The sequence below is a fragment of the Amblyomma americanum genome, chromosome 3 (genome assembly GCF_052857255.1).
Source record: "Amblyomma americanum isolate KBUSLIRL-KWMA chromosome 3, ASM5285725v1, whole genome shotgun sequence".
Taxonomy (NCBI): domain Eukaryota; kingdom Metazoa; phylum Arthropoda; class Arachnida; order Ixodida; family Ixodidae; genus Amblyomma; species Amblyomma americanum.
In genome coordinates, this window is record NC_135499.1 from 223,103,323 (window position 1) to 223,125,585 (window position 22,263).

General features: G+C 44.7%; 1 protein-coding gene across 1 annotated transcript; it reads left to right on the forward strand.

The window, feature by feature from the left end:
- Positions 1 to 2,636: 2,636 nt before the first annotated feature.
- Sec13 (nuclear pore and COPII coat complex component secretory 13) lies at positions 2,637 to 14,067 on the forward strand. The gene is made up of 10 exons (XM_077660191.1): positions 2,637 to 2,731; positions 5,775 to 5,858; positions 5,963 to 6,074; positions 6,266 to 6,310; positions 6,376 to 6,643; positions 7,597 to 7,730; positions 8,866 to 8,999; positions 9,968 to 10,145; positions 11,514 to 11,600; positions 13,858 to 14,067. The coding sequence occupies exons 3-10, from the start codon at positions 6,072 to 6,074 to the stop codon at positions 13,966 to 13,968; spliced, it is 960 nt and encodes a 319-aa protein (XP_077516317.1). The 5' UTR covers positions 2,637 to 2,731; positions 5,775 to 5,858; positions 5,963 to 6,071; the 3' UTR covers positions 13,969 to 14,067.
- Positions 14,068 to 22,263: the final 8,196 nt, after the last annotated feature.

Genomic DNA, 22,263 nt, shown 5'->3' on the forward strand with positions numbered 1-22,263 from the left:
CATAAATATAATGCCTACCCAACTATTGTTGCCTACCCCTCCTTTTTTTTTGCTTCTACGCAACACCCCACATTGAGTGTCCTGGTGACGTCCATGGAGATCAGGCAGACATTTGTAACCATCGCCTGAGCCAGACTGTTGTCAAGAAATGAGAAGTTTGCAAAGCGCCTCAAATTGAGCTAGTATCAAACAAGAAAATATAGTGGCTATGGCTCTTTAAATGCAGCAGACTGAGGCCACGGCTCTTTATTGCTTTTTTTTTTTTTGCAGACTGTGTGGAGAGCACTGTATTTATACTGGTGTGCACAGGAAAAGGCATTTAATTTAACCAACATATGTGCTGCATATGAGAGAGGCTGTTTCGCTATCCTCCAACTTTGGAAAATCCGTATAAGTGGTGGGGCCTGAAAAAAGGGCACTGACACCATGATAATGCATGTATGATAAGCAGAGTGCCAGATACACATGTATACATGCACATCACATGTATCCTTCCAAAAATGTAATGCGTTATAGTTACCATTACCGAAAAAAAGTACCGCACGTTACTTTTCAGTTTTTCCATGGCCATAAATTCTATTTAGTGTGTATTCGCTTCAAGAACTCACGATAACAATTTTATAAAGGTCATATTTCGCATAAAACTTCTAGCCCAAACAACAATTTTACCCGAAATATGACTTAACGAGAATACTCTGCACAGATGTGCAGAATCTTAGCAATGTTAGTGTCCTAAAGTTGCCTATAGAGTTACATGTTATGGCTTGCAACTCTGTGGCACATAGTGAACCCATTTTCTGAATGTGACATTAAACACAAAATGACATTTCGTCATCAATTCTGACCCCGCAAAGCAAACATCGCTGAACTCGCAACAAAGTCAGAGTAATTCTGAAATATGGGATGTTCCAAAATGCCCGGCATGCTTCCACATTTTTAGAGTGTTGTGTGTGTGAGTGGTTTGGGAAGGGGAGGTAGCTGAAGGCAAGTGTGAGATTGCATGTTTGTGCACGTTTTGCTCTTTATCGGTATCTGTCTTTATTTTTTTTAGTTGGGTGCGGCGTCATGGGCAGGTGTTTTCTGGCATGCAGCAAGGGTCGTCGAGAGCACCTGTAGAATTTGTTTATTTGAAACATCACTTTCGATGCTTTTTTTTTTCTGAAAAAGAGGCTGAGGGGGTACAATTGGAATAAAATGTAACTAGTAACGTGACACCTCACGTTGCCGAAAAATGTTAGCGTAAGTATGTTACCCGTTACAGTTCTGAAATGGTAACGAGTACGTTACTGAGTTACCGAAAAAAGTAACGCCGTAACTTGTAACGCGTTACTGCCAACACTGGTGCTGATGCAGGTGCTTCTGGCTTTTTTTGTTGAAGTAGCCTTCCATTATCTTGCATTCTCTTCTGTCATTGACTCTCTTTAGGAAAACCATATTCCTTAACACATGCACTTGCAGCATGACATGCACATTCCGAAGACATGCATTTGCAGCATGTCTTGCATATTTGGTCAGCCAAGTGCCCATTTGATTTGTTTTTAATGTTGAATGCACGTTCGCGAGCCGTGATCATTAAAGCACACTGGCCCATTTGGCTGATGCCGACACTATTTCATAGCGGAAGTTTGTATGCTACACATTTGATATTCAGCTTCTCATGGATGGTAGTGCATATTTCTAGTCTTCTGGTCATCATGGGGCTTATCTTCACTAGCTTACATAGGGATGAAAACAACTGCAATGCCATACTGTTGTGCCACTTCAAGATGGGACGTCTTGTGTGAGTATGGATGACTTGTACATTCTTTCTGTCTACCTCCGGATTTTGCCCTTGTTCTCTCGCTTGATAACTACCTAGCTTACAATAAGGTACTACTTTGGCAAATCAACTGCAAAAATATTAAATCTGAAAAGTGCAGAAGGCTTCTGTGAAGGTTTTGTACTTCAATTTTGTGCCTGCGTTAAACTCAAGGTGTTAGAAGCTTGCATGCGGTCAGAAAGTTGTGGTTTTATGAGAAAAAACAAAAAGCATCTTTTGAGTTATTATTGCCGTCAATTGCCCAACAATTCAAACGCAAGGTGTGGGGAGGGGGAAGTCGCACGTAAACAATGTTTTCTGGGCCAAATTTTGGAGTTGTAGTCGAAAAAACACTCAAATGAACCGCGTAACGGCTTTCTTGCGTTTCGCCGCAGCCTCGACGGAAGTAGTGGGCCTGGTGGTGTAGATGTTTGACAGTTTGAGAGAAGGATTGATGTGGTTGGGTTCAAAGAGGTTATCTTAAAACATTAATGTAACCTCCTTGGTTCAGTACGGTAGTACGGTACGGGTATGTACGAGACTGCAGTAGCTCTACAAGCGCTATCTGTGGCCATGGGAGAACGGGAGAACATCTATCCATTCGTACACAGATGGACGCAGATACACTATGATACACTACAAAAATTCAGTAGGACGTACAAAAAAACATCATAAAAAACTTTATTTTAGTTCTTTGGGGCATCTTCATATTTTTGCACCTTTATTTGTTGCAAAAAAAAAAAGGTTCATGCATTATCATCATCATCGATTACTTCATGTCATTTGTCCACCTCGCGTGATCTCGTGGCCTCACAGCACTCTCGGCTACGGGGCTACGGTGGTATCGCAGCGTCAGTTGCTCGGCTGATCTCGTCGGCGGCGGTTGCCTGCACGCGTGCTTGGTATTGCACTCGAGTTCCTTCCTACCTTAGCGTGAGTAGTTTTTGAGGGCATACATTTGATGAGGTGTGCTGTTAGAAGTCTTGTTAAGTGTCTCATTAACTTGTGTCTAGTTAAGTCTCGGGCCTAGAGCGATGTAGATGTCGGCATGTTGCAGCGCCACGTGGTCGTCGCGGGGGTGGGGAACAAAAGCTTTCAAGCTTGCTCGTGTGTTAAGCTGCGTGTTCGAGTCTTGTTAACACCTGAATAATCCGCTTTCAATCTGGATACCTGCTGCGTCGAGATTACCAAGATCATTTTCCCACCTAATGCGTATTTGTCCTCGCAGCAGCGACATCCCGACGGAAGGGCGCCAGCAGCACCACCCGAGGTAAGGCTTGCTTGAAGTCGCTGCTGTCGGCTTACAATAAATAGTTCATTGTGATGAACTCGTACGGGCGGACTGACGAACATTGAGGAGATCCAGTACATATCTGACTAAACTTGGTGACAATATCTTGCACAAGTATTGCCATTGTTTGCTTGAATGTGCTAATTATCCTATTCTTATTTTTGCAGGTGTGGGCTGAGGAAAACGTCACGGGACTTTTTTTGCATCGTGCTTCTACGGTTTGCAGTTTTGGTTAATAAACATTTTTTTGAAAAAAGATAACTGCGTTGCGTAGTTCTGGGAGCGAGCCCTCTTGGCCATGTTTGATGGCACGACCGGTCTTAAGAAGCGCACGCTTGTGGTTAGATGTAAGAACACCGCCGTGCTGTGCGGCGTTGGTACCCGTAATCCGAAATTCATTGTGCAGTCGTTTGCAGCCCACGTGCAGTTCATAACACTGCGTCCTGGTTCCCGGCGTCTTGTATTACTCAGCTATCCAATCACGACACGGAATCAGGTTTTATTGACTTTTATTGAGCCAAGTATCTAAATTCTAGAGCTTATAATTTTTTTCTTTATTCACTTCTTCATGGGTAACAAAAGGTTTAAATGGACTTTTTTGTCGAATTCTGCTCTTCTGTCGTGAATGTGGGAGGAGCTTCATTGCATGTAAAATAAAAGCCTGGCCTCCGTGTACGCGAAAACTTGCGCGAAGCAAAATGCATGTGTCGCCTGCCGTGTCAATCGGATGTGCACCCACAGAAAATTTCGCTCGTCGCTCGGAAGTCCCCCACGCGACTGACCAATCAGAGCCCCACAGACCCGCATGATGTAAATGATTGATACCCCTGTTGCATGGGCGTTTTCAACGGCAGTTCAGTTGATTCTCAGTTGAACTGAACGGCAGTTAGCGCTGTTACACGGCAGTGCTAACTGCCGTTGAAATCTCAACGGCAGGTGACTTCGACTGAGATCGGGGATCCCAGTTGAACGGCCAACTGACAAGATGACGACCTACAGACCGAAAAACGTGCCCTCTTACTGGATTGTCTTGGCTCAGTGTGCTTCAAACCCGCAAATTTCTACCGCAAAGCAAAAAGTACACAAAAATAATTGTCACTATAGTAAAGAATATATACACTACGATCATTTACAACAAGAAAAAATGCACACACTGCTTTTTTTCTTATTTTAACTTCGCTCTAGACGCGAGGACATGTGGTTAGAGTGCTAACTGAAATGAACGCGAAGTGCTCGTGTAACAGCTGGCGATTCCAGTTGAGTTCAACGGCAGTTGAAATCCTCAACTGGCGGTTAACTGAACTGTCGTTGAAAACGCCCGTGTAACACGGGTATAAAACAATCTACTTGTTGGGTGCGGAGGGCTAACAGTATTTGGAGCGGGCGTACTGCAGGGAGAGATGCGCGTCGAGCCGCGGGTACCGGCGCTCGATTCACCGTGCCGCTGCGCTCTAACTGTGCAGAAACACTCGCGGCGCGTATTCTCAGTGGTTGATTATAGTTTGTTCACTTACAATCAGATTGCGGTGACAGTTTATGGGAGTGTTTTTACTAAGCCGGAGTGCATAGGCACCGAACAAAAGCACACCTCCCCCGTGAATCCGTGACGCGACTTCGTCTCCGCAAGCACGCCGTTGGTTACCTACACTGCTGCCGTAGAGGAAATATTCCTTTGGCCCTGACTATGAGGCGCACTCACAAAATTTTAAGAGAGAGAACAGGTTACGGGCGTGTTTCTAAGCTTGAGTGCGCAAAGCACGGAATCCGCGCTGCGCACGTCGCGGGTTCGCGTCGCCTGCCGCTTCCGCTTGCATGGAGGTTGCCCACAAGCGACGGAGCGAGCGTCGCCGTGCCGCCTTGTCGCGTCGCTCGCTTTCGCGCACATGGAGTCCAGGCTTTTAACTACTGATTTTAAAATAGTAGAAAAACATTAGACGCGGATGCGAATATATGTGGTACGGGCACGCGTGTTACGCTACGCAGTGCGCGCGAAGCAACGCAGTTATTCTAGATATGTGATGCTTTGCTTTCGGGACACCTTAGCGGCATTATGACAACGCGTAACCATTTTTTTTTTCTCGCGCGCAAACGAAGTGTTCTTTTTTTTACTGACTCTACCTGCGCAGTCGTCTGCAACGGCGTGCTTAGTAGTTGGTTGAGCATTTGTGACAACCGCCGCTGCCTGACATGGTATGAGAAGTTAAATGTGATCCACAGAAATGCGCATGCAGTATTAGATGTTCCGAACCCTAGGCTGCTCGTAAACGACCCCAATGTACGCGCTGCTCGAGCGCTATTCAGTGTGTTGGTTTCGGTTTTTAGGAAGGACGCAGTAACTCATTTTTCGGGGGACACCTCAACCGCGCGTTTCGCCTCCACCGAAACGTTGCCGCCAAGGCCGGGCTCGAACACGGGTACTCAGGATCGGAAACGAAAATGCACTGCGCACTGCATAGGGCTACTGCGCACTGGTACTCACCCAACCGAGGTCGAACCTGATGATGATGATGTAAAAGATTTATTTTCGCTGCTCCAGACGTATTTAGCGCCGTCAATGCGCCATGCTAGCCTGGCTCGCGCCGAGAAAGACGATGCTATGTTGCTCCGCGCGCGGAACGCGCCAGCAGTGCCACGTTCCGGCGCAAGCACGCGAGCACGCACGCTCAAATCGTTCCATCGCTGCAGAACGTCGGTCGTGCCGGCACCGCCTGCTACCGAAGACCCGGCCCGGGCAGGCGTCCAGGTCTAGGCACCTCATTTGGTTCCGAGGTAGGCCGTTTCCCTCTTAAGCCGCGGTGCCCACCTTACGTGGGTGCCTGGTACGGCGCCTTCGAATATCGTGCCGTAACGCCGTGATTTTGTACTCTCCGCAGTTCCTCGACCCGCCGGTGGCGGTGCTCCGGAGCGCCCTTGCAACGCGTCGTGTGCTTGCGTGCTCGCCAGCTTTGCAGTTTGGGAACCGGTGCCTACAAACTTGGAAACATGGTAATTCCGTCGAAACCTTTTTGCCTTGTCTTGTAGAGCGTTCGATTCGGTAAAATTTGCGTTAGGGTACGTGAGGCAACGTTCCATATTAGGCCTAGTTCGTTCACGAAACCTGGCAGTCTTTACTGCCAAACTGCTTAAGCAGCACGTCACTATGGGTTATTTCAAATGCTGGTATGGTCATCTTTCAGGTGTCCCTTCTGCAGACCATCGACACCGCGCACGAGGACATGATTGTAAGGCGCATTTCATTTTTCATCTGCCGCGTGGAGGTTGCCTTGAGCGCATATTTTGCATCCAGCACGACGCCCAAATGGACTACTACGGCATCCGACTGGCGACCTGTTCGTCCGACCGTTCCGTCAAGGTGTTCGACATACGCAACGGGACGCAGAAGCTGGTGGCCGACCTGAAGGGCCACGAGGGACCAGTGTGGCAGATCGCCTGGGCACACCCCATGTTCGGCACGGTCCTGGCCTCCTGCTCGTACGACCGCAAGGTGATCCTCTGGAAGGAGACCGACGGCGTCTGGTCCAAGCTGGAGGAGTTCAAGAACCACGATTCCTCAGGTATGTCAGAGAGGGTCGCCAGGTCATAAACTCAACAGCCACGCAAATATTAAAAGTTTCCAAAAACGTCATCAGAAGTGAAAACAGCGGCTGCGAATAACTTTAAGAGCGCGGCTACTCAAATTAAATATAAAGTTAAACCACAAGACAAGCACTGAATCGAACGAGGCACTTCTGAAAGGAGCTTAAAAGTTACCAGAAGAGTTCATTTTCGTCCTCGCCAGAGCAGGAAGACCTTGTTCTTGTGCCACAGCAATAGCCTTTTTAATTCCTCTACATACTTATATAGGTTCGATCACTTGGAAGGCGAACATTCTCCAATGTTCTACCAGAGTCCATCTGTGGGTCTAGCTGTCTGCGTTGGCACGCATGACTGCTTTTTTTTTTTTGCATGAAATTTCTTCAGTGAAACAAGGGCATGATTTGATATGTTTGTTTCTGCTGCCTTTTTTTCTCCTGTGATTTCTTTTTTGCTGCTTTCTATTGCAGAAACTGGCATTTAGTGAAGTGCAGTTCATAGGTATTCAAGGCACAGAGTACAGCCTTGGTCCAGTTTTTCAGGCTAAGTTGTTTGCTTTTGAGCTGTGCACTGGGACACCTATAGTTCTCTAGAAGCTCTTAATCTCTAACGTGAGTCTTTCAAAGCCCTTTGGCTTTTAAGGGTGCCAGTGCCCCTTTAAGTGGCACGAAGAAGAAATCATGCGACCTGAACAGTTTTAACAGGAGCTCTAGTTCTCAGCACCATGCAGCTGGATTTCTGGGCCGGCATGTGCCACCCGGCAGGATACGAATGGTTAGCGAAAAATGTAGTCGGGGAGTAGCCAAGTTGCCAACCTAAAATTTTAGTTGCCGGATGCTTCTAAAAATTTGGCGACAGGTCTACAAACCTGGCAGCCCTGGTCTGTCAGATGCCGCCTGTTTCAGTACATTTGATTTCTCTTCCTCACTTGCAGTCAACTCCATCTGTTGGGCACCCCATGAGTTTGGATTGATGCTTGCTTGTGGGAGTTCTGATGGCGCAGTGTCCATCGTGAGCACTTCGGGAGATGGTTCCTGGGAAAGTCAGAAGATCAACAATGCCCACACGGTGGGTGCAGTGTTTGTGGCCACATTCACCGACTTGGCTGAGCTATGAACCTTATCAGCTCTTAACGTATCATGGTGTAGGTGGACAAATGATTGCCTGGTAAACAATAAGGATTGCACTATGTGTGGTTGTCTCTCTACACTGGCAAAGTAGCTAAATTTGGGAAGTCATTGACTTCATGTAAAATGCTGTTGGCCAATGGCTAGATTCATGGAGCGTATTGAAGGTTTGCTATTGTCAATTGAATATTGGCATGTTTGCAGAAAAGCAGCAGTTATCTACAGAATGTTAGTGTGGTTTTTGGAAATGTTACTTCACTTCTGTTGTGCAAGTGAGAAAGCTTTTAGCTCCATCAGGGTCGAGATTAATGAGTGGCTTTTGTTGTGTGACTAATTTAGTCATTTTTCAGTCAGTTTTGCTGCACTTTGTAGTGTGGAAAGCAGTTGTGACCTCTAACATTATTTGTCAGTGTGTGCCTTGTGGCGAATCAATCATAATGCTGCTCGGATTTCAGCGCAGAACTACAGACTTTTTGAATGCTAATGATGGTATGCAGCTGGCCTGGCCTTTTTATTTTTAGCCAAGACATAAACAGCAGTACAAAGGCAAGACTTAGACAGACTTGAAAAAATGGGGCACCGCCGACTGGCATTCATTGCTTTGAAGAGGAAAAAGGGAAAAATGGAATAGGAAGTAGTACATCTATAGTTGCCACTGTTCTGTCATTCTCTTTCGGCCTTAGTTATTTACACTTTGAGTAAGTTATTAATGCCAGGCTATCTTTGACTAAGCATGGCATAGTTATTGTTAGTACAGTCACATTTGGTAGCTACAAGCGATTAGCACATAAGAGCAACATGGCTTATCTAACACTTCTGACACTGCTTTGTGCAGTGTGCCTGACACTCAGTGCAATGTGCATATATTAGCTCCTGAGGGCAGTTGGTACTGCAGAAACTGTGCCAAAGGCTTCGAAGAGCAGGCCCATGGACTGTTAATAACTGTAGCAGTTTCTTAGTCTCAGCATGGGGAGTGCCCATTGATGGCTTGAATTTTCTTCTCTGGCAGTGTGTGTCCAGAATTTTTTTTTTGTGGCTGTCTACCTGAAACACCTGTTTTGACACATGCTGTGCAGATCGGTTGCAATGCAGTCAGCTGGGCACCTGCTCAGACCAAGACATCTGCTGAGATTTCTGCAGAGGACCCAAAGGCTCTGAAGCGCTTTGTCACTGGTGGTTGTGACAACCTGGTGAAGATCTGGAAATTCTCGTGAGTAGTAGTTCCCTGTCTGTGGTGGTTGCATGTGTAAGAGCAGTGCAGAGCGGTAATTTTGAATATTAGGTATTCGATATTTGATTCGATCCAAATGTTAGGTATTCGAAATATCGATGTATTTTTCTCTAGTGAATACGATTTCAAACACGGTTCAGAGTACTCCCTCCGGGATGACTCCAATGCCTCCACTCCATGGGCACTTCCTAGGCGTATGCACAGCCTGCCCGCATGTATGCCTGAGCTGGTCTGTGCATGTGCACCGCAGCAGACGCAAGCAGGTGGAAGTGCAGCTCCCAGATCTGTACATGCCCGTGTCTGTGCCCATACTTCTGTGGAACGAGCCTGAACTGACTGCAGCTGCCGCAGTATCTCTTCTCCACGTGGAGTTCGCTAATCAAGCATGATGGTGCGAGCACAAAGCGGTGCTAGCATGAGAACCATGGAGATGGGTGCCCCTTCCAGACGCTTGGCGCTGGTTGCTGCTGGCTGCGGTGTGTATGTATAGCAGATGTGGACTCTGTGCTACTTAAAAGTAAGTCCCGCAATGAATAAATTTCAATTAAGAGCAGCTCTGTGAGGCCCCACGTATAGGTATCCACAAATGTGTTGTCACTGCATGTAATGGCCTCGAGTTTTAAAAAAAATATTTCAAAAATTTGTGCTATTAAACTTATTCTTATTGTGGCCAGTATTCGAAATATTTGCTTTGAAATTACTCGAAGAAAGTTAATATTCAGTTCAAACCAAGAAACCAACATTTTCCAACCCGTGATTTCCAATCTGGATTTGTAATCGGTACTAGAAAGAAGGTATCATTTTTACTTCATTGAAGCTATTTTGCTCAAGGGTTTTGACGTCAGCATTTTACTGAAGATGCAGAAACACTTGAATGTGAAAGGTGCAAAAAATAGTGTGTTTTGGCTAGTCTTGGTTGGTCTGTGGAAACTGCTGTTTTGCTGCAGAGAGGCAGAGTCCAAGTGGGTGGAGGAGCACAAGCTGGAGGCGCACTCAGACTGGGTGCGTGACGTTGCCTGGGCCCCGTCACCCGGTCTCGAGGCCCAGAGCACAATTGCATCCTGCTCCCAGGACCGGCGCGTCATCCTCTGGACCAGCACCAACCTGACATCGTGGAACTTCCAGGTGAGCTGCTGCTGCTGGCGCCTGTGTTTATGGCAAACGATAACGGCCTGAGGAACGAGTTGTTGCATGATGAAGTGAACGGCGGCGCAACAAGGACACTAACAGGCAAGAGACACCACATCTTGGACATCGTGTGGTCTCTGATGATGGTGCTACCTCACAGTCTCTGGACAAGTCCTTCAGCACCCCCATTGCTTAGGGCTGCCGTTATCATTTCTCTTGCATTGCTTGTGGTGCAACAAGATGTGGACGCTGACGCAGTCCCTTGTGACCTGCTGCACCACTCGCAGCTTATACAGTCTCCGGCCGATTTTTGGACCCTGCAGTACCCGAAAAATGGTTTAAATAATCGAGCAGCCGGAAAAATTTACCTTAAAACACGCTTCGGAAATCTGGAACTTTGCCTTTTTTCACATTCTGTTCACAAGCGATATTAGTATGCATTTGAGCCAGTCAAGCCGCAAAGCATGCCGCTCGAAGAGAGAACAGAGCAATGGGTCACAAAGACTGATAAAAAACCCATGGAAAGAAGTGAGTGGAAGAGTGCATCCAAATGCATCCCCACTCCCATGTTCCCTCACCTGGTCCCTGACTGCCGCTCACCACAGGCAGTGTTGCGTTGTCTATGCCACGGGCAATGGCGGTGCTGTTTTCTTTGAAATGTGATGTGCGAGCCAGGGCAGTCGTCATTGTGAACCACCTCTATCAATCTCTATAGCTATATTTCTGTTGCGAAACACCGTGGCGACAGCCAAGACTGCGCAGACGTCTGCTGCAGTGCCCTCACACTGCCTAGGAATAAGTAGAGCCTGGCTCTGGTGGGAATGCCTCGAAACTGAAGTGTGTCTATAAATATCGCTGACATCTGTGGCAATGAAGAACATGCCATTAACTCTAGTGGCAACGTGAGGAACAAATAGCCAAGCCAGTCTGTCGAACTGACTCCTAATTATTAAATCCAAGATGGTGCCTGTTGGGGTGGAGAATGGCAAAGGGCTGTTTTGCGACAGCAATGCCTGCTCGCACCTATTAGGTAAAAAGACTGTTCGTCGAAAAGGGATCTCCACAGTATGGTTGGCTTCTGTTTTGGACTCCGTCATAAATATTGGTCGTGAAGGTATACATACCTATTCCTATGAGGTGTGCAGGTCTGAATTATTGGAAAAAATTTGTTGGCTACTGTACTCAGCAGAAACTACAGTTGCGGTGAATAACATGCTCATTAGTATGATTACTAAGTGCACGGGTAGAAATAAACAAGCACTCTGTAGGAGAGGCATCGCCTGGCCATAAGGGTGTAAGCAGCTAGTGGTTGTGCTGTTGTCTTTGTCATCAAGATGCTGATGTGTGCACTGCCCATGTTTGCAGGTGCTTTCCACCTTTGATGATGTCATCTGGCATGTGTCTTGGTCCGTCACTGGAAACATCCTGGCTGTGTCTGGAGGTGACAACAAGGTCAGTCCTGCCTTTCCAAGCAGTTTGAGCAGTTTATTGGGACTGCTCCTCTTGCTTTGTGCTCTTTCCTTGTACAGTGGTGTGTGCTCTCAGTATGCACTTTTTCTGTTTATCAGCTTTGAGCTTATTATAACAAGGTTAAAATTTTATGCAGGAATCTATTTTATGTCCGATATTAACTCTTTTGTCCGATATTATGCTTCCAAATGATCACAGCTGGGTTATGGTTTAAAAAAAAACTGATCTAGGGACATTAGGGACATTGCTACGGCTGCCACGAAGCTCAGAAAAGTGAAACCGAAACTAAGCGGTCAGACTGTTCTCTGAGCTGAGGCCATCTGTCATCACGCCTGCCTCACGTATGTCAGAGGTGCGCGGGCGACTGTGCAGCATTGGACTCTGGTTTTGAGTAGGGCTATTCAGACTCTTGCTGCGCAGGTCATATCTGGACGCGGCCTCCATTTTGGAGTTTGATGAAATTAATCTGTGAGATTTGTAGTGACCAAATTAGCGAGTGTGCATTGCCATAGGCTGGTAGTTTGAATTATTTGGATTCCAGATTTAATGGGGGTTGAAGTTGCCGTGATATGTGCGTTAAGAGCAGTGGTGAACCTTTTTGCAGTTTGCTATGTCTGTGCATGTTAAAGAAGTTTAGGTGGTCTAAATAAATTGGGAGCCCACTAGTACAGCGTCCCTTGAACCCTACATGCGAAACGTTTTAAACCCCACAATTTACTATTTGAAGTTTTTTCTTCGCAATGCATGGTGTAGTTCATGGCTGCTTTATGAAAGACACATTTGGTCTCGTATGTGATGACAGGTATGCACTAACCTAGATGTTCGTGATAAGCCAATACGTTGTAAGTGGGCTTCAACTCCATGAGGTTCAGTGGGAGCTGAGCCAGGTATTTTGAGGTGAATACATCCTAAACAGAACTACCACTCCCAAAACGAAGCTTTACTTTGAAGTGTAGTAGTGTGGAACACTTCATTCAGATTAGCAATTTTTTCCAGCATTTCAAACAGAAACTTGCAGCAAGTCATGGTGGTGATGTATATTCCCAACCTCTGCTGCTTTTTTCAGTGTCACATTTGCTGCCATTGCCGCCGCTAAAAACCATCTTCTCTTGTTTTTGCTGATCTGCCTGTGCTGGTATGGTAGCATCGCTTCATCACATTGTGGCCAAATGTGCACTTTCATTGCACTGGCTGCCGACCAGCTAACACTGCTGCACTGGAGCAAGACTCGAGAGTCAGCACTGCTGTGTTGGTGCCATATTTAATCAGCAAGAACACCTTCTGGCCCTGTGTTTTTTGTCTGTGTCCATATTATCTAGTTTTGAGTGAAGAATTTGCAGTTTTGAGTGTATGAATTTCTTTTTGTCCCTGCTGTCGGCAGAGAAAATAACGAAAAATGGCCATGCGTAGGATTTGAAAGTCTGTGTGTGGACGACTAGAGCGTGCTTTCGAAAGGGGGCAGGCTACAAGCTTGGGCGCTCATTGTTTACATATATTGTGCAATGTTAAAGGAGTATAGACACCTAATTTTGGTGGCATGTCTTCTTTGCAGTGATGCACAAGACATTACTATACATGGATCACCACGTGGTATTTGCCTACAACTGCTGAATAGTTCATAATCTTATTTTTCTCTCATGCTGCTTTCGATTTCGGTTTCAACTGCCAAATGATGGCTTTGACATCAGTTCCGTATAGGTCATGTGAGACATTAGAAAACTGAGATAAATTCTCTGCTTGTTCATTTGTGTTCATTCCGGCTCTTGAAGCAGGCTGGCTTTAGCATTGTAGTGAATTAGTGACAAAACAGCAATTTTATTCCAGTTTTTGCATGCCTTGCGTGACCTATGCATAACATTGATATCACAGCCATTGTTTGGCTGTCAAAACTGAAACTGCATGAGAAATTAGATTATAAATTCTCTGGCGGTCATAGGTGGTTATGATTGAGTATACTAGTGGAGGGCTTCGTTTGTAAAATCAATTGTGCTCTTTGAAAGTAATAAAAAGTTTAGGTGGGCACCAAGGCAAATATCACCTTGCAGGTCAAGTCTCCTGAAATGTTTTACTGTGATTATAAAAAAGCTACAGCCATGGAAATAAAGGTGTAAAATATTCCAACACTTCAGAAGAGAGGAAAGTGGCAGTAGTGGTAATAGTTGACCGCCTTCAATGTGGCAAATGCGAGCTCTGCTTTAGGCTTATAAGCTTGCCTCTAATATCAGGGTGTGATTTGCAGGTCACCTTGTGGAAGGAGACTGTGGACAACAAGTGGGTCTGTATCAGCGATGACGCCAAGAGCCAAAACACCCCTGCAGCTGCTGTAGGAAGTGCGGAAAGGAACCTCTAGGCTTCGAAACCAATTGGATTGTACAGATGTGGTCGTTGCACAAAAAAATTTTCTTGTTGCTAATAAATTCTTCACTTGCTTACAGCTGGAAAACAAGAACAGCGTCTTAAATGGGGGCACTATAGCCGGCAACAAAATTGCCGGCATTGTGTAGAAATATGCCATCTTCTTTACAACAGCTGCGCCTCCTAAATACAAATTTCGTTGCCTTTTACATTTCACCTATTAATCTTGGTGTCAAGCTATTACTTTTTTTACTGCATGAGCACTAAAATTGCCAAGTAGATTTTTAAAATCTTATTCTGTCTGAAGTTTCTGGCAGGTGGCAACGTGCGCACTGGGTTGTGCGCAACCTGCTAGCTGGCCAACTATGCAAAACTTCATGGCAAAACACTATGGCTGCGAGTGGGTTTCAAATCCATGGTGGCGTGAACGGATCAGTTTTGCTGGCCAGTGCATTAGACTTCTAAGTCGTCACCACAGCCGAACATCTCGCATGTTTAACTGCCAGTCACTTGCTTGTGCTGTGGATATGTTCCATCAACCTCCATCCATGTGCAGTGGATCCAGTACACACTATCACGTAGCCTTCTTAAACCGAGCCCCTAATCGAAACTGAAGTGTGGGTGCACCTAATTTGCATTTGGCCTAACCATGCTAAATCGTTATTTTGTTAACTAGGTAAATTCCTGAACTTAAAGCTGGGTGTATAAATCTGCCACCTCCAGTAGGAAACTATACAGCTCGTGAATATGCGGAGGATGAAATGTTGCCGGCAAAAGATGTACTGCATGCAAGCCAGGCAGGGAGACTTAGCCCTACCGAATCTTGAATGACTTGTGTCTGCCTCATGTACTGGAGAAGCACTCTATGAAAAGTGTATTGAATAAACTGGGAAGAAGTTTGCATTTCACTGGCATAGCCCCAGTGATTTTGCCACGCATGCAGACTTGAGGGAATGAAAAGAAAGGGTGACTTCGAACCATGAAAAGAAAGCAAAACTTCGAATTCAGGAGGAAACAGAAGTATTTGTCAAGTTTTGATCACAGACTGATTCATTACCATGTGGTGAAACTGGTCCTTACCTCTGCAATGGTAGATGCTAATGGCAGACACCGTTGTGTGGACGAAAAGCCCGATTTATGCGGAGACAGTCTTACATGAAGTATGCAATGCATGTCGCCGACTAGTTGCACTGTGAAATCGTTTGCGAGGGGTTAGCGGTGCACGATTCAAATAATTGTTTCATCATTAACAGGCTGATCATTAACAGGCTCTTGTATCTTTTTGGGGTAAACAGTCATTCCATTTTTCATTTCATTAATACCCTCAAGGCCAACTGGCATTGCAGAGTGGAGTGATAAAACGTATAGTACATTGAACTAAAACAAGAAACTCAGCAGGAAAACAAAAGTTTTTACACTCCTAATTATACAATGTTAGCTAGTGCATTTTAAAATGTCTTCAAACATGGTTCAACTTGAAAGATACCAAATAAGTTGTTGAAATGATGAGGTTCCAGCTGAAGAGGATGACGGCTGTGAATGTGCAGCCTGTCCCTTCCCGACAATCTGTCATAAAAGTACAGTATAAATTTAAATATAAAACAAATTGTTCAATATTTTTTAGGTTTGCGGTGGGATCATTCCGCATGAAACGCACTAGACGTTGTGCTCGAACCTCGCCGATTTCTTCAAGAAAATTTGGCTTTTAATCTTCCACAATGATTTGGGGGGAAAAATTTGATGGTCATGTTACATCTCTTGAATTTTCCAGACGTGCAAAAAACACTCATTGAAAAATTAAAAATTCTCCTTCTTCTACGCTCAGTTGTTCTTGAACAATGTAGAAGTATTGTATTTGCATTGCATCAACAAAGGAAGTGCCAGCAGAAGACGCTGTATATATTTCTAGGCCTTTATTTTAGCCTAAAATCTACCATTTCTACAATTTATCAGAAAAACTTATGCAACATTTGTGAGTGATTAAAATGCTTCTTTGGCTCTCTGGGACGTACTGTTTGGTGAAAATGGTAGAACTCAAATAGAACATAAGCTCTATGGAAAAAGCTAATTCGTGAAAAAGTTGATTTGCCACAAATGCAGCTTTAATTTGCATACCGTGATGGTCCCAGAAAAATACAAAGTACAGCTGATTACACAACTTAGGATTGTAATCACACTTGGCGATTTTTGTTGGAGCAAGTTTTGTTTTAGTTGAGAAAAAAACTCCATCATCTGTAATTGTCCCAGTGCCACCGTACTGCATGGAACGTCCTTGCCAGAGGCACACACACACTGTTTTGTGTTCTGCTTTTTAAGTGTGAGAGCTGCAGAAAAAGGTTGCTTCTTTCATGATTGGGTAAATGAAGATACGAGTTAAATGTCTGTATACACTCGGTCTTGTCTTGATGGGTTCTGTAGCACGACGGAATTTAGGAGCTAGGAGTTTATTTTTCAGTGCACCACAAGGGCACAAAAAATAACATTGTGTACCTGATGCTTTAAGTTGCTTAACTCTTTCCTTACTGTGAAAAATTATTTTGAGTGTTTTAAAATATAAGTTATTTGTTCAAGAAGTGCTAAATGCACTGCACATTGTAATACATCAAACTTTAACATATTGATTATACTTCCAAATGAAAAAAAAATGCCAGAGTTGTGCGTGCAAAACTTTTCAAAAATTTATGGGTATTATGCTGGTAACAAAAAAAGAATACAAGCAAAACAAAATAAGCTGCTGCACAGAGCCAGAAATTGATATAAGAAAATTAAAATATACAAAATGTTACACGTATGCTTGGCTACCATTCTTAAGATTTTCAGCTGCATACATAATACACTGCACTTTCTGTGGCCTTTCAAGTTAGGCGATATCACTGCTGTGCCACTAGAGAAAGCAGTTGAGGCAGGACATGAAGTGGAAGTAGATGTGGGATGTGCTGCACATGTGCAAACTGGATGTGCAAACTGTCTACAAATCAATATAAACAAAACAAAAGCAATAATCTTTAGGCCCAAATCTAAGCAAATAATCAGTTCCGTCAACCTTGTCTATGACGATGTAAACATAGAAATTGTAGATAGTTTTAAAATACTTGGAGTTATTTTCACACAGAATATGCTTTGGGACATGCACATAGAATCGATATTGGGCAAATTATCTCGTGTAGTTGGCATGATGGTGCGGCTGAGACCACTATTACCTTACAGAATCAAGGTTCTTGTTTATAACACCCTATTTTTCTCTACACTTTATTACTGTCTGCTCGTGTGGGGTACCACATCACGTACGAATCTAGAAAAGATACATATACTTCAGAAAAAGTTTTTGCGAGTACTATTTAACATGCCTTACAATGCCCACACACCAGACTTATTTCCGAAACCAAATATAGTACCCGTGTTTAACCTTTATCACTACAAGTTAAGTCAAGCTTTCAAACGGGAGGTAAAAGAGAATTTACAGTTCCTTCATGAGTTATCTAATCTCACCAGGAACACACATTCTTACATCACAAGGTGTATGGAACAGTGGAAGGTAGTCACTCCGCGTGCCAATTATTCTACACAAGAGATATCATACACACTACCAACACATTTAAATTTGTTTCTGAAATCAAGTCTTGATATTTATATAACTGATCTACGAGCTTTACGTCAACACTTTGTCACTCAATCTTTCTTAAATAATTGAGCGTTTTTCAGGTAATTTGTGTTTTTGCGTTTATTTTTTGTGCAAATTTCACATGTGGTCAATTGCTATGTATATCTCCTGCTCAATCACTGTTTGCCTTGTAAAGGAGGCTGCAGGCTCTAGTCAAGTCGCTTGCCTCTAAAGGGACTTTTACTCGCAGTCTCCTCCATCCCTGATGGAAATAAAGAAGTTATTATTATTATTATTACACTTGTTCTGTTATTGTTTTTTTTTTGCCCAGCTTGCAGTTGCTACTCTTTTTCATTTTTTAGGTCGGTAGTAACAAATATAAAAAACACTTATTAAGCCCTAAAAGGGGGCCTGGCCTTCCTTGATATCATCATATTTCAAAATCTGCTGGCGCATTTTGTGAAATATCTGAGCAATATGTTGCAAAGACCCTGAAGCACCAAATAAAACTGCTCATGATTGCAAATGAAGTGCACTGCATAAAATACAGCATGAACGGCAAAACGGAACACTCGAGCAAGCCCTGGTGCATGCACTGGGCCTCTGAAACGAAGTCTCGGAGGCGAAATGCAGAAGGCGCAAGTGAGCTGTGGGAGGTCAGTGCACATTAAAGATCCCCAGGTGGTCTAAATTATTCCTCCACTATGGCACCTCTTATTTCATTCCCTCCTTTATCCCCTCCTTTACGGGTGTTTTGGGTGTCTACCAATATATGTGCATCATTTCCTTTCCTAAACAATAATTTTCATTTTTTTTTTTAAAATTGGTTTTTTGGGGAAAGGAAATCGCGCAGTATCTGTCTCGCATATAGGCGGACACCTGAACCGCGCCATAAGGGAAGGGATAAATGAGGGAGTGAAAGAAGAAAGGGGTGCCATAGTGGAGGGCTCCGGAATAATTTAGACCACCTGGGGATCTTTACCGTGCACTGACAGCGCACGGGCGCTTTTTGCGTTTCGCCTCCGTAGAAACGCGGCCGCCGCGGTCGGGTTCGGACTCGGGATCAGTAGCCGAGCGCCCTAACCACTGAGCCACCGCGGCGGGTTATGTCAGTTTCATTTATTACGTAGCCTCCTCACGTTAGAAAATGAAAAAGCAAAACTGGAAGGAAAGAGATGGTGTTACAGAAGCAATCCAGATGGCGCAGCTTGCCCAAGATCGCAGACTTAATTTTTGGCGGCATGTTCAAAACGTCTGTCCGATGGCCTATGGCGCGGAAAAGGGAGCGTGGCCTTCCTTGACATCATAATCAAAAATCTGCTGGCGCATTTGGCAAAATATATTGGTGGTACTTTTCAAAGACACTCAAGCACCAAATAAGACCACGTTCATCATTTACAAATCAAACGCACTTCGCAAATACAACGTGAACGGTTAAACGAAACACGAGGGAGCACGCGCTGATGTCCAGGGTAGGGTGGCTAGACTGGGCACTCCAGCCACCTTATGCAGGGCCTCTGAGACGAAGCCTCGCAATCGGAACTGAAATCCGACCATTCTACGTGGTTGTCTAATGGAGAATTCCACTGGTGGATCCGAAGCAAGGCGCTCGAATCGCAAAAGAGCGCCCCAAACCGCCTCGGAGCACAGCGACCGAGCGCGCAGCGGAAGTGCTGGTTCCGGAAGTTGAGGTCTGGCAATTCTGGCGCCAAAATACGCGTAAGCAGACGTCGAGAGGCAGGCACTTCTTTAGCGATGGAACGTATTAGTCGCTTTGTTCATGTTACGCCTGAGGTGCACCGCATTTTGGTGAACCTCGTAGGCAATGAGGAGCACAGTTATGCTCTAGGTAAGTTCGTAAATGAATATATATCGCATGTCTGCAGTGTGCTTACGGGGCAATTTCCAAGGAAATTGCCCTTCGCAGGGGCTTCTGTGAAATGTTCCTCAAAAAATGCTTCGAAGAGGTACTTTTCGTTGTCGCTGCTGCTGTCCGAGTGCGCGGACCCAGATTCCGACGAGCTCTCGCCAGACAACGCGAGGGCTATTGCTATTCCATACGATGCCACAATTGTGAGTTGTAAACGCTATGAAGCAGGTGACGAAGACGACATACGGGCGCAAAACGCGCGCTCGCGAAACAGCGCTCAGTGTTCCCCGCTGGCATTCCTGCACGCGTTAAAAATAACACGTGTGTTTCGAAAGTGACGACATCGCCGACTACAAGTTCCGGTGAGATCCGCCGCTGGTCGGCGGATCAACCTAGTGCGCTCCGTATGGAACGGAGTTGCTCCAAACGACCAGCAGAATTCGCGCGGTCGGTCCAGGTCGACCAGCGGAACTCGAATTCGTCGTCGCGGAGCAAGAAAAGCTGCTCCAGCACGACCAGTGGAAATCGCCATAACTCACCACTACTGCTCTAAAGAGAGAGAGAGAGAGAGAGAAACTTTATTTGGTCCATTAAGTGTTTAGCGTTCGGTCTTCGTCTGCATCGCTGCAGACTCTTGACGTTCAAAGCAGGGTTGGGACCCTAGTCCAGGGCTCCACTGAGTCGCGCTGCTTCGCTTGCGTGCTGCACCATTGCCCTTTGGGCGGCTAGCTCGCAGCTGGTGAGCCGGCTCTCCCACTGCTCCGCACTCGGGGTTTTGTGTTGGTGGAACGTGTAGTTCCGCTTACACTCCCAGGTTATATGGTAAGGGCCTCACACAACAAGAAGCAGCTAGTTGGCGGAGGCTGCAAACGGGAACATTCTTTAACCTACATATACTTAGCAAGATGTATCCTACACAATATAGGAACACATGCCCGTGGTGCGGGGCAACCCCTACGCTCTAAAGAGAAAAAAAACGGCATAAGAACCGACAAAGTGCTCAGTGTAGCCCTTCGCCTTTGGGGAGCGCGCGGCGAAACGGACGCCATGATCGGCGACCGGCGGACCACACCCGGTCAAAGTTTCATTTTTCATGTTGTCTTTTCACTTTAAAAATGAAAAAAAAAAACTGAATCCAAAGAAATGGCGCTAGATGGCGCAGCTTGTCCAGGATATAGACACTGGAAACCCAGCTCGCCGTCTTGAATTTGTGGCGGCATGTTCAAAACGTCGGTCATATATGCAGACAGCAGACAACATTATAATCTATGCAGACGATACTAACGTATTTTTTTCAGGGCAAGATAGTAATATTTTGCAAGCAGCCTCCAATAGTTGGTTATCCCAATTGTCTGTTTGGTTAAAATCAAATAGGTTAGAACTTAATGTCAGGAAAACAAAGTACATACTGTTTAGAGCCAAAAATAAGGAAGTTCCGAACAACTTCCAAATTCACTTCGAACAAGCTCCTATAACTCGTGTCAGCTCTACAATGTTCCTTGGAGTCATTTTTGAAGAACACTTACTCTGGACAGATCATGTAAACTACGTTTGCACTAAAATGGCTCGCTCTGTTGGTATCCTAAATAAATTTCGCACAATACTGCCTCGAAAATTCAAACTACAAATTTATTTCTCACTAGTCTTTTCGCATGTACAATATTGTTTGTTGATCTGGGGAACGACTACCTCAACCAATCTTGTGAAAGTACTTACTTTACAAAAAAGAGCTGTACGAGCGATTGATAATTTACATTACAGTGAGAGCACGGGTCCTTCCTTCCTCAACCATAGACTGCTAACCATCACGGCCGCTTACCACAAGAAGCTTGCTGTTTATATCAGAAACCTTATGAAAGGAAACTGGCAGACTTTCGAGAGCACATATTTAATTGCCCAAACAGCTTACAGTCTAAGGCACCCTCAATACCATGCATCAAAATCCCGTACAAACTATGGGTTCCAAAAACTAACTCACATAATTCCTCATACATTAAACACCTATCCATACTTAACAGAATTGTCAGTACAAAATATGTCCGAGGTCAGATTTAGGAAATCTGTTCATGAATATTTTTGTTATAGTTAGTTGTGGTGTGTTTTTACCTAATCAGTTTTTGTCTTTGTTATGTTTTGCTCTCAGTTTTGTTGTGCTTAGCTCTATGCATGACTGATTTCTGTTTCGTTGTCAATATATCCGCTGCTTTTCTAGTTTCTGTTACTTATGGAAATTTTGTACCATTGCCAAGTGCCACTTTGTTTTGTTTTTTGTTTTTTACATGGGGAGGGCAGGCCTCTGTCAGGCGCTACTAGGCGCCTTTAGCTTGCTCTCCCTTGTTTGCAGTCTCTGTACTGGCCAAACAAAACCAATAAATGAAATGAAATGATGCTACACGCCGATATTTAATGCCATTTCACTTTGTGATGATGATCGATGGTCCAAAATAATGCTGACAAAGGTATACCACTTGTTGAAATTGTTGTCAGTGTTAAAAATATCGTAATAAATATATTTTCAGCAAATAGCGTTCATTTGGCGGTGCCTCTTGCCAACTTCGAAGGTTGTTTTTGGATGGTCACTTTTGTTTAGGGTAGTGAAATTTTGCTACAGTGTTAAAATCAGTTACTTGCACAGATGGTTATTTAAACTAGATAATATGAATGCGTTCTTTGTTACTTAATAGAGGATTGCTTTACATGCAAGATATATGCAAGTTGGTGCAAGCGCTGGGCACGAGAGTACCCATTTCATCGTCGATTGCAGGTCCAATCAGTTGTGGAAGCGAATCCACGAAATTCCGCGGAAGACATCAAATAAT

Coding starts and splice junctions, on each gene's coding strand:
- Sec13 (XM_077660191.1), top strand. Junction 10,146..11,513: donor TGACATCGTGGAACTTCCAG/GTGAGCTGCTGC, acceptor CCATGTTTGCAG/GTGCTTTCCACCTTTGATGA. Junction 11,601..13,857: donor TGTCTGGAGGTGACAACAAG/GTCAGTCCTGCC, acceptor TGTGATTTGCAG/GTCACCTTGTGGAAGGAGAC.